At 39.4% G+C, this 12,853-nt stretch overlaps 1 protein-coding gene across 1 annotated transcript; it reads right to left on the bottom strand.

Annotated features, from left to right (window-relative positions):
- Positions 1–217: 217 nt before the first annotated feature.
- LOC140840754 (uncharacterized) lies at positions 218–1,942 on the bottom strand. Its single transcript, XM_073207923.1, has 2 exons — positions 1,378–1,942; positions 218–837 (listed from the first exon to the last, which is right to left on the bottom strand). The coding sequence occupies exons 1-2, from the start codon at positions 1,940–1,942 to the stop codon at positions 218–220; spliced, it is 1,185 nt and encodes a 394-aa protein (XP_073064024.1).
- Between the last annotated feature and the right edge of the window lie 10,911 nt (positions 1,943–12,853).

Below are 12,853 nucleotides of genomic sequence, written 5' to 3'. Positions count from 1 at the left end.
TCTTGAAGCTGATCAAACAAATCCTCGATTCTCGGCAACAGATACTTATGCTTCACTGTGACCATGTTCAACTCTCTTTAATCGATACAGAGTCTCATGCTGCCATCATTTTTCTTAACAAGAAGAACTGGTGCTCCCATGGGAGAAAAGCTAGGGCAAATGAAACCCTTATCTAATAGATCCTGAATCTGATCTTTAGCTCATTCATCTATATAGGTTATAACCGGTAGGGTGCCTTAGATATCGACACTGTCCCTGGCATGAGCTCAATAGAGAAGTCCACCTCTCTGTCTGGTGGAATGCCTGAAACATCGTCAGGGAATACACTGGAGAACTCACTGACCACATCCACATCCTCCCACATCTGATTGACTGGCTCTATCATTGACACGATGCTGGCTAAGAATGCATGGCAGCCTCTCTTGATAAGCTTCCTCGCACACATGCAGGAAATGACGTGCGGGAACTGCTGATGTCTAGCTGCCTCAAAAACAAACGGTTTCCCACTGGGAGGTCTGACAGACACTGACCTCTGGTGAAAATCTATGACTGCTCCATGAGAAGAGAGCCAGTCCATGCCCAAGATGATATCAAACTCTGGCAGCGGTAGTACTATCAGATCTGCCTGTACTGCCTTTGGTTGCAATCTGAGCTCCAATCTCCTCACTATCCGGGAAGTGAACATCTGATCCTTAGATGGGATCGATACTCCGAACCATGAATCGGTCTCAAATGGTATGATTCCTAGTCGCTTTACAAAAGTTTCGGATATGAACGAATGCATAGCTCCTGAATCTAGCAATGCATGCGTGGCTACACCTGCAATGTATATCCTCCCTGCGACAAAATATACCATCAAATCTAATACTGTTGAACTTAAGGAATTCTTTATTGGCAATTTACCCCAAAATCCTCGAAAAATCACTGAATTAACCCAAACATCATTCCCCAAAAATTTTGAAATTGAGCCTCATAACATCAAAAATTGCTATTTAGTCCCTTAAAGTTCGAAAATTTCATTTTGGTCCTTACATCATTTGTTATTACAATTGGGTCCGGTCCATAAAATTCCTCAATCCAATAATCAATTTCCTAATCCCAACTAGGCAGAGAATGCATCCTAAATTTCATCTGTGTTTTCAGTCCCAATAAATAAATCCTCAAGCAAACATTAAATCCAAGCAATCATGCGAAAATTAAAATTTTAAACAAAAGGGTTATCGGTAATCAGTGTCGATTCTGGCTCTGCATCGGCCTCCTCGGCATGCATCACATAGGCTTGGCCAGTAATGAGGCCCTTGCTCTTAGGGCAGTATGCTGCTTTGTGGCTGTCCTGACCACAAACGAAACACCTGTAGGTCCCCTATATGCACTTACCAATATGGAACTTAACACACTGCGGGCATGTCTGCCTGTCCTCTGGCTTAGGCGCTCCTGGCGCCTGAGTGGGTCTCTGCAACTGGGGCCTCCTGAACTGACCCTGGGGCTTCTGCTGCCCCTGCTGCCTCGGTGGTCCAGAGAACTGTTTCTTCTGTGGGTGAGAGCTAGACTGAGTCTGATGCCGCTTCTGCTGCATCTCAAAGTCGATGTCTCGTAGCGACTGCTCCAATTGAAAAGCGCAGGCGGTGGCCTCATCATAGCTCGCCGGTCTCATAAACATCACATCTCGGTGAAGGGAAGGTCTCAGTCCATCCATGAAATGCCGTAGCTTTTGACCGGCATTTCCTGCTATCATGGGCACAAAATGGCAGCCCCTGTCGAACTTGCGGATAAACTCCGTCACAGATGAGTCCCTCTGGCGGAGACTCATGAACTCCCTCGTCTGACGGCCCCTGACGTCAGCTGGAAAGTATTTCCCATAAAAACAACTCCTTGAACCTGGCCCATGTAAGGGTGGCCAAGTCCACAGCATGTGCGGCGCCCTCCCACCACAGGGACACATTTTCTATCAACATATAGATAGTGCACCTGGCTCGGTCGCCATCCCTCATCTAGATATAATCGAAGTGAAGCTCTAGAGATCGAATCCATCCCTCTTCTATAAACGGGCCAGTAGTACCCCCAAACTCCTTCGGGTTGAGCCGACAGAACTGCTCCAAAACATCCACCTGAGATCTAGGAGTCTGTTGTACCTGCTCCAATAGTCTAGCCATACCCTCTAGAACTCGAGTAGCTGGGTCCCCTGGCGGTGGTGGTCGAGGTCCTCTACCTCCTCCAGGAATCTCATCCTGCCTATCAGTATTAGGAGCACGTCTGGGAGGCATACCTGAATACAGTCCAATTTTAAATGTAACCCATCATGCAATTAATCTAGTTTTTAAAAATAATAAACATTAAATCGTAAAATCAGTTAAACATAAACAGTAAATTACCATAATGCTTAAATCATGAAAACATGCAGGTGATAACAATAAATCATTCAAAACATTTAAATTATAAAAGCTTACAGAATTGAGGCTTTGAAGATTGAGCTTCAAAAGCTGGTGGCGGCATAACCCTATACAGGACCCCTTGCTCTGATACCAACTGTAATGTCTACCGTTTTGAAAGTGCGGAATATTTTTTTTCAAAGCTCTCATTTTGAAATAAACATTTAAATAAATCACATTCATGCAATCCTACTTAAAAACGAACTACAACAATAAATGGCTATTGTGACACTTTTTTGTAGACACTTTTAATTAAATGTTGTTACAAATACTTAATAATGACACTTGTAAAAAATTAATAATGTGTAAACTAAAAAAAACATATTAGATTAGTTATCGTGACATTTTTAATTGATTTCATCATTTATATGGAGGGAAACAATTATTTCTCCCACATCGTAAAAAATCATTAAAAATCTAAAAATTGTCACTATAAATAAGTGTGAGAAGATTTGGGTTGGATAAATATTGGAGGAGGGAAAATAATTGTCTCCCTCCATATAAAAAATGACATCAATTAAAAATGTCAGGATTACTAATCTAACATGTTTTTTTTTTTATTTTCATTTTTATTTTATCTATTTTTTATTCCTCCTATATTTATCCAACCCAAATATTCCCACATTTGTTATTGTCAATATAAATAACATACACGACACTTTTAGTTGTCATTATAAATGATTTTAACTGACATATAAATTTTTCTTTATTATTATAATAACAAGGCATGTATAAATATATTTAAACATGAGTTTTTCTGACATTTAAAATTGTCATTATATGAATAATTAGTTACACGTATGAAGCTGTCATTAACATCTTATAATGACATTAAAAAATGTCAGTAAGTTTAAGACGACATTGGAATAGATGACATTTGTTGGAGGTGTCACTAAAACTTAAATGTCACTAAATATTGAATATGATGACATTTATGAATGTCACTAAAACTTAAATGTCACTAATTATCGAAAACAAATACCGCTAAAAATATAGCGGAGTAAAGAAACGAGTAAAATAACATCATGCACTAAGGTAAACAGCGTATAAAATACTCATATCCTCTCAATAACATAAAATCATAAATGTGCGGAAAATCATAAGGTCCTCGGGTCGTGTCGCCCACCAGGTCTGCTGACTCAGAGTCCAGAACCTCCAATCTCCTCGACATCGAACTCACCTACATCACACACGCCTAATAAGTCTAAAGACTCAACACACCTGTACCATAAATAACAAATACCTATACATAGTACACGGCAATGAGAAATATCATAATCAACATATCTTTCACGAACCTTAAAAGATTAATGCGCAAACGTGTCATATGAAATAGTGACGTGTCAAAACAGCTCATCGTTAATCATCATTCATCATTTATCATTCATCATTAATCATTCCTATGTGAATTTAGTTCATTAGAAGTGACTATCGTACATCATCATTTACGATGGATCCGTCATACATAGAACCGCTGTACCCGGCGGCTGTCAGACATCAGTGACAGGATTACCCATCCATTGTGACTAGGCCTCATCATCAGCATTTACATATACATCTTAAATATTTACATATACTTCGATAGCCACAACTAATTCTCATCATTCAAAACATCATCATTTACATTACTTATAAAAATCATACACAAATGCAATTTTCTTTAATTCAAGCATGCAACATATATTTTCATAAAATCTTAAAAATCGAGAATCATGATGCATAAACATTTAAAATATCATAAATTTGTGCTCAAGGCACTGCCAAGACCCAAATTTCACCCAGAGTACAAAATGACCATTTTGCCCTTGGAAACCCAAAAATTATTGTTTTAACCCTGGACCTCTAAAATTGACTCAAAGCTTACCCAACTCCTTAAAATATCCCAAAACATAATTATAAGCATTTCTTAATGTAAACTCAAGCCTAACACCAAACTTATTCGATTCGTTTTAAAACTTCGACCGGGGTCCCATTTTAATCCGAATCGAACTGAAACTTAACCAAAACTTTCCCAACTTTTTCCCACCCCTAATAAACACTTAAAAGACCCTAAAATCACCAAGACTAAAATAATTTTCCTGAAAATTATCCGGTCTCCGTTCCTCGTTCGAACGTGAAATGCATCTAGAAACCTTAATGCATGAGCTTTTAAAATTTCATGAATTAAATCCTAACATGCATGAATTATGCATAAAATTATTAAACAGATAATCTAAAATAAAAATCCTAGATTGCATGCATTCAGGTTACGCGAATTAAATTCCTGGACCTTACAAAAGAAGTTCTACATAATTCGAGAGATTGTGGAAAGAGGAGACACATCAGTAGAAAGAGTAACCTTTTCAAATAACGTTGTTGATCCACTGATGAAGCACCTGGCATGACTATTGTTTGAGAAGTATCGTGAATCAATGAGTTTAAAATTTATGGGTAGCCGGCTATAAGGCAATGAGAAAATTTTTTTAGTCGGTGCCCATCGAGCAAACATGTGGCTTGAACTTTATTGACTTTTATGTAAAAAAAAAACATTATTTCAAAATATTTTATGGTTTTATCCAATTATAGTATTTAATTTATCTCTATAATTATTTTCATACATAAAATCATTGAATATACAATAGGTACCATGAGGTCTGCTTTTCAACGTAAGATCATGAAACTCATTAGGAAGCATACTATATATTATAAATTGGTTCTTATTCGATTCGGCCGCCTAAATGAAGATAAAGTTCGCTCGAGCTTGAGATAAGCACGTGTGATGTAAATGTCATGTTTTGTTGTTAAGGACATGAAAATGTCCATTCATACAAATGAATGATCATTTGATGACGAACTGAACATTCCTCTCTCGAAATTTTCAAGTGGTTGAACTTATCGAGTTGAATAGTCCATGGTTATGATTGTATACCATTAATCCATTGACTCGAGACAACGTCGAGCCTCTATTTAATAGCATACACTTGTTGGATCTCGGTTTTCTCGTGCCCAAACGCAGCGAAAGTTTTAAAATTTTTATTTTATTTTGACAATCAAAATATATTTATTTTGGGCACTCGTATGGTTTATTAATCAAACATTCATATGACGTTAGAATTTTATACCTTTGGTGAATTAAATCACTTGGCTTCAACTAATCTGGTATAGGCGGATATAGCTCTTGGTGAATCCCTACGAAATTTCTTCAAGAACTCCTTCTATCAAGTCATTGACCAGAAGATTTGTTCATCTTTCAAATAGCACTAGAATATTCGAAAAAAAAATTTACGTTGAGATAAAAAATTTGAGAGAGGACTCAAAAATCTTTTTCTTGAAGAGTGGCCGAAAATATTTGGAGGAATTGGAGATGTGATTCTTAAAAAATCACAATGGGGAATTAGTGGAGGCTAGGTCATTTAATTTCTTTTTAATTTCCTTAAAAACAAGACCCTTAACCAAAATTCTATAATTAACTTTAATGTTCTTGATTAATTAATTGAGCTAGTCCAACTAGTTTAATTAAATAATCAAAGTCCATTAATTACTTTAATTATTTAGTATATTGGACGTATACTCCTACAATCCCATTAAACATACTCACGCCATATTTAATTTAATATTTAATAAAATCAACTTTTGAGCTTAACAAATTAAATCCATTATAAATTCAACATTTGAATTTAATATTTAAGTTATATATTCAACTCATTGAATTTATCATCTGCAAAATTTAATAAACTCAACTTTGGAGTTTAATAAATTAAATTATCAGATTTTATAAATTCAACTCCTTGAATTTATTCTCTCAAAAATTTAATTATCATAAATTCAGCTCCTTAAATTTACTATACTATAATATAAATTCAACTTCTTGAATTTATTCTCTCAACGGGAACAAACGATCTAGTGCTTGTGTGACCCTCAATGGTTCAGGGATACAGCTAGCCATGGGTTCACAATTCCTTGTGATTCAAGACATAAACATTTATTCAGGTTTACATTTATTTGCTCCTTTCTATGTATCAACAATTGATCATGAGAATGTCAGAAATCATATTTCTGATTAAACTCATCGAATCATGGTAAGAGCGTCTAGTAGCATAGCCCCATGATTCCTTAGGTATCACTGATAGTGCATGGAAGAACTAGTGGATTATGATTAGCGTACAATACGGTCCCTACATCTGCAACCATTGGTTCATCGAGGGTTGTATAATAATTCGATAACTATATAATACATATAAATAGTGGCATCGCATGTACCATTAGACAACTCCTTCTGCAATGTACATCTCATACTTTGGCCAGAGATTCCACACACTATTATTTATCAGATCACATAGGATATCCACACCCGTAGGTGAGCGGTGAATTCCCGACTACAATGCACTGGATCCTACATGTATCGCAACTGTACCCAATCTCGCCACCTGATGACTCTCATGGATCCGGGTAACGTGTCAAAGCACAGCCCTAGCATATAGAGCCTCAGTGTTGTAAGGCTCGAGATTTATTAGTCTTCATTAATATGATACTCGAAGATATGGGAATGCATGACATGCAATGAGGAAGAAAAGGCATGAGAAATATGAGTTTTGAGTACAAGATAGACCGCAGCCGCGCCTAGAGAAGGAGTGCACCCGCGGTCATAAAATGTGAATTTGTGAAAGTGAGGCCGAAGCCACACCGCACCCGCGGTCCAAGAGCCACCGCACCCGCGGTGCATGGCCAGTAAGTTGGGGCAAATTCCAGTAGCATCACCGCACCCGCGGTCTACATGACACCGCACCCGCGGTCGTTGAATTTAGAAAAATTAAAGGGCTGCCGAAGCTTGAGCGCACCCGCGGTCTGGAAGCTCGCGCACCCGCGGTTATGCGTGTTTATTGAAGGATAAGACATGTGTCCTTGCCATGCAAGATATATATAGAGGTGTCTTCTTTTCCTTGCAACTCAGCTGAGATAACCGAGAGATAGCCCTAAGAATTCTTCAAATTCTTCAAGGCTTGGAAGTTAGATTTCTCAAGATTTATACATCCAAATTTAAATCCGATTTCGGTTTTGAGCTCCTCTCATCATTAGCTTCAAGGTGATGTAAGTTTCCTTCAATTCCTGCATGATATGAGATATGGATGTTGGGGAAACTTTAATATGCTCATAGATATGTGTTCTTAAAATGATTATGAGTGTATATTCGAAACCGGGACGAAGAATTGATATCGAACTCAATTTTTATGATTTTCAGCATATTCTTGATTGAGCATGGTAAGATTTTAGAACTTGGAATGTACTATGATGATGATTATGAGTTGAGATTGATGAATTATTGATATATATTGTGAGTTGGATTGACCGGTATTGAGAAATTACGTCGTTATGCCGTCAAATTGTACCGAGATCAAGTATTGAATTGGATATGTGTTGATTGTGATTAGAGATAAATAGGATGTGTATCAACATTTCCATTTCAGATTCGATATTGACAGATTCGCCTTCGAGACTTCGACTACGACGAGAAAGGTATAATTCATGTGATTGTAGGGAAGATACGACTCGAATCAGATTTGATTGGAGTTTCCCAACAAAATCACATACTAGATTTGTTATTGTATCTTTTGATATGTTTTGAATTGTTTATAGATTTATATTCAAATCTCCTGATATGATAATGCTGTGTTTATAGATTTATAATCAAGCATTGAGATAGGAGTCATTGACAGATTTGTCAATCTAGATGTTCGGTCGTATCGACGCATAGGAGCAGACACCCTCCGACTGTAGACATTCGACACAAACATGACCGAAGTCTAGGAATAAGACGTACAGTTACCTCGATTGGGAGGGTAGGTAACAGACAGTGACGTCTTATTCACACCGAGATCCCTAGAGTAGAGTCGAACTGAGTCTAGACATGATTTGAATTAGACTGCATGTTTTAATAGATTGGTTTCATAGAATATGGAACCCATGATTTATGTTACATGAATGATATGGTGTTTTATGATTTTATTATGCATATGCATGTATACATGTTTTATACTGGGATTTGTTCTCACCGGAGTTTCCGGCTGTTGTTATGTCTGTATGTGTGCATAACAACAGGTGGGGCAGGATCTGGGTCACGATAGAGATGAGTTCGAGATAGCGTGGTGACTACGGGCGCAGAGGAGCACTAGTGCTGTTGTACTAGATTTGTACTAGTACTACTTGTATTTTGTGGTTTGTATTAAACCCTAGCCGTACGACTGTACCAGAGCAAGACATATTGTATGTTTGTAGAAATAAATAAAATACTTGTGCTTGTTTATATACATTTGAATGAATGTTAAAAAGCGAAAATTTGACCCACATTTTTCACAGATCCATTTAATCCCAGATCGAATCGATTTAGAGCCCGGGTCCCCACAACAGGTGGTATCAGAGCCGAAGGTTCTGTAGACTGAGATAGAATAGAATGAGCGGGGTAGATCGAGCCATCTTCCTTGCTTTTGATGTGCTAGCATGATTTATTGCTTTTCTTATTGTATGTTGTATTGTATCTGAGTTGATTTACAGCATATAATTGTCAAGACTGAATCAGAACCAATTCTGGATCAACGATATATGATCAGAGGAGGACTGAGACAGCTTATATAGACTGTGTACTAACCTGTTTGAATATCAGATATGCCGCCTAGAAGGATACCGCAACCAGCTGCAGGACAGGTGCCAGAACAGGGGAGTACGTCAGGTACTCAGATGGACGTTACCGTTACCCCGATGGAGACTCTGTTGAAGCGGTTCCAGTCGTTCCGACCCCCGACCTTGAAAGGCACTGAGAATGCAGCGGATTGTGAAAGCTGGATGGATGATATAGAAATGTTATTTGAATCACTAGCCTATATAGACGAACGTCGAGTGAAGCTGATTGGACATCAATTACAAGAAGTGGCCAAGAGTTGGTGGCTAACGGCGAAACGAGCCCTAGAACATCGAGGTATTGATATTACTTGGAAAGTTTTTAAAGATGAATTTTAACAACGTTTATTTCCAGTATCATACCGAAAAGACCAAGGGGCAAAGTTCGCCAATTTGAGACAAGGGCAATGGAACATAGAGGAGTTTGTTGCCAAATTTTCTTCCTTGCTTCGATTTGCACCACATGTAGCAGGGGATGACGAGGCGGTTGCCGATCAGTTCATAAATGGTTTGAATCCAGATATCTTTACCTTGGTGAATACGTGACGACCCAACACTTTTTTTGAGGCGCTGAATCGAGCGAAGGGAGCAGAGGCTGGTTTGATTAGGCAGCGAGGAGCTTCCTATAATGTTCAGGGTCAGAGACCGACGCCACCACCCGCCACACAGTTTCCACCACCTCCTCCTCGATTTGAGAGTGGAAGCAGTAGTAGTGGCAAGAGAGAGTTTTTGAAGCCTAAGGGCAAGCAGTTCAAGAGAGCAGGGAGCAGTTCATCGAGCTCCAGTGGGTCAAGACAGAGAGGTCCTGGCCAGAGTACTGATTATAGTGGTGTGTATTGCAGTTCTTGTGGTGGTAGGCATGCCACTGAGCAGTGTCAGGGAGTTACAGGCCGTTGTAACTATTGCAGACAGCTGGGACACTTTGCCAGAATTTGTCCCCAAAAAGATGCCCAGAGATTTCAAAGTGCAGGGTCATCAAGTTCGGTAGCTCAGCCTGAGAGGCAAGCTTCATCCGTCCACTCCTTCCAGCCCACGCCTACACAGTCCCAGCCTAGAGCCAGAGGTGGCCAGACAGTGTGCCAACCTCCCCGACAACAGGCTCAGGTGTTTGCATTGGCAGAGGAGCAGGCACAGGATGCGCCAGATGACGTGATTGCAGGTAACTGTTTTCTTTGCGGTTATCCTGCATATGTGTTGATAGATACAGGCGCATCACATACATTTATATCAGAACGTTTTGCATTGTTGCATTCCTTGCCTGTCGAGTCAATGTCTACTGTAGTATCTATTTCTTCTCCGTTGGGAAGTGGTCTTATATCTGTGACTTCAGTTAGAAATTGCATACTACAGTTTGAGGGGCATGAGATCGATTTAGAATGTGTTGTACTTGGTTTATCTGATTTTTATTGTATTGTCGGGATTGACATGTTAACTAAGTACAGAGCCACCGTAGACTGTTTTCACAAGATTGTCAGATTCAGACCCGAAATGACAGAAGAGTGGAAATTCTACGGTAAGGGTTCCAGATCTCGGATTCCCTTAGTATCTGCTCTGACTATGAGTAGATTGTTGCAGAAAGGAGCAGAAGGGTTCCTTGTTTATTCTGTAGATCTACAGAAATCGAGCCCGGCATTGGCAGATTTGCCAGTAGTACGGGAGTTTGCAGATGTATTCCCAGACGACATTCCAGGGTTACCTCCAGCTCGAGAGGTAGATTTTAGCATTGATCTGATTCCAGGTACCGTGCCTATTTCGAGAGCTCCTTATAGGATGGCGCCGATAGAGCTGAACGAATTGAAAGCACAGTTAGAAGATCTTCTAGCCAAGGGATATATTAGACCTAGTGTGTCTCCTTGGGGCGCACCAGTGCTATTTGTGCGAAAGAAAGACGGTTCTATGAGATTGTGTATAGATTACAGACAACTGAATAAGGAAACGATAAAGAACAAGTATCCTTTGCCTAGAATCGACGACTTATTTGATCAGTTGCAGGGATCCTCTATTTATTCCAAGATTGATTTGCGATCGGGATATCACCAACTCAGAGTTCGAGATGTTGATATACCAAAGACAACATACCGAATCAGGTATGGACACTACGAATTTGTTGTCATGCATTTTGGTTTAACGAATGCTCCAGCGGTGTTTATGAGTTTGATGAACCGCATCTTTCAGAGGTATTTGGATGAGTTCGTGATTGTTTTTATTGATGATATATTGGTATATTCAAAGAATTTGAATGAGCATGCCAATCATCTGAGAATTGTGTTGCAAACACTGAGAAATGAAAGATTATATGCTAAGCTATCAAAATGTGAGTTTTGGCTGAGACATGTTGTCTTCTTGGGTCATATCATATCTGGAGACGGTATTTCGGTGGATCCAAATAAAGTTGAAGCTGTGATTAGTTGGCCGAGACCGACTTCTGTGCCAGAAATATGCAGTTTCATGGGTCTAGTAGGATACTATAGAGATTCATCAAAGATTTCTCCAGTATTGCGAAACCGATTACCCAGTTGACACAAAAGAATACGCTGTTTGTGTGGTCTGAGGATTGTGAGTTTAGCTTTCTAGAGTTGAAGAAAAGGCTGACCAGTGCACCTGTCTTGATGATTCCTTCAGGTACGGGTGATTTCGTTGTATATTGTGATGTATCTCACAGAGGGCTGGGGTGTGTTCTTATGCAGCGAGGCCATGTGATAGCCTATGCCTCTAGACAATTAAAGCCACACGAGACTCGATACCCAATTCATGATCTTGAATTGGCGGCTATTGTATTTGCATTAAAGATTTGGCGTCATTATCTTTATGGCGAGAAGTTTGAGATCTACTCGGATCATAAAAGCCTGAAGTACTTATTTTCTCAGTCAGAATTGAATATGAGACAGCGCAGATGGCTCGATTTGTTGAAAGACTTTGATTGCGAAATCAAATACTATCCAGGGAAGTCAAATGCAGCAGCAGATGCCTTGAGTCGAAAGGTTTGTGCTTTATCCTTGTCGACGATAGGGGTTTCGAGTTTAGTTGAAGATTGCTGTTTGTCTGGATTAGCATTTGATACAGGTAGTAGATCATTGCTACTTGCTTCGATTCAAGTTGAGCCAGATTTAATTATGCGAATTAAAGAAGCACAAAGAACGGATCAGAATTTTCAGAGATCAATTCAGATGGTCAGATTAGGGCATGTGTCAGAATATCAGGTACGTGATCGTGTGCTATCCGTGAACACCGTCTGGTAGTGCCAGATGTTTCAGATTTGAAACAACAGATATTGTCAGAAGCGCACTGTAGTCGGTTCAGCATTCATCCTGGAGGCCGAAAAATGTATAATGATCTCAAGACACAATTCTGGTGGAAATAGATGAAGACAGATATTGCAGAATTTGTGTCTAAGTGCTTAAATTGCCAGCAGGTGAAGGCTGAGAGAAAGAAGCCCGGAGGTTTACTTCAGAGTTTCTCTATTCCAGAATGGAAATGGGATCACATTTCCATGGATTTCATGACGAAGTTACTTCGATCATCCCGAGGCTGTGATACGATTTGGGTCATTATTGATAGATTGACCAAATCAGCATGCTTTATTCCCTACAGAGTGACACACCGACATGATCAGATGGCAGAATTGTATGTTAGAGAGGTTGTCAGATTGCATGGAGTGCCGAAGTCTATCGTATCAGATCGTGATCCACGATTCACTTCACACTTTTGGCACAGTTTGCAGCAGGCTTTGGGTACGACATTACACCTGAGCACTGCATATCATCCTCAGACAG

The sequence above is a fragment of the Primulina eburnea genome, chromosome 9 (genome assembly GCF_022965805.1).
Source record: "Primulina eburnea isolate SZY01 chromosome 9, ASM2296580v1, whole genome shotgun sequence".
Taxonomy (NCBI): domain Eukaryota; kingdom Viridiplantae; phylum Streptophyta; class Magnoliopsida; order Lamiales; family Gesneriaceae; genus Primulina; species Primulina eburnea.
This window is presented reverse-complemented; position numbering and strand designations above follow the sequence as displayed.

Excerpts from the sequence above, each read along its gene's own strand:
- LOC140840754 (XM_073207923.1), bottom strand. The coding sequence starts at position 1,942 with ATGTGTCCCTGTGGTGGGAGGGCGCCGCACATGCTGTGGACTTGGCCA. Across the intron at positions 838-1,377 it reads GTGTGTTAAGTTCCATATTG|GGAGGATATACATTGCAGGT; the intron begins GTAAGTGCATAT and ends ATTTTGTCGCAG.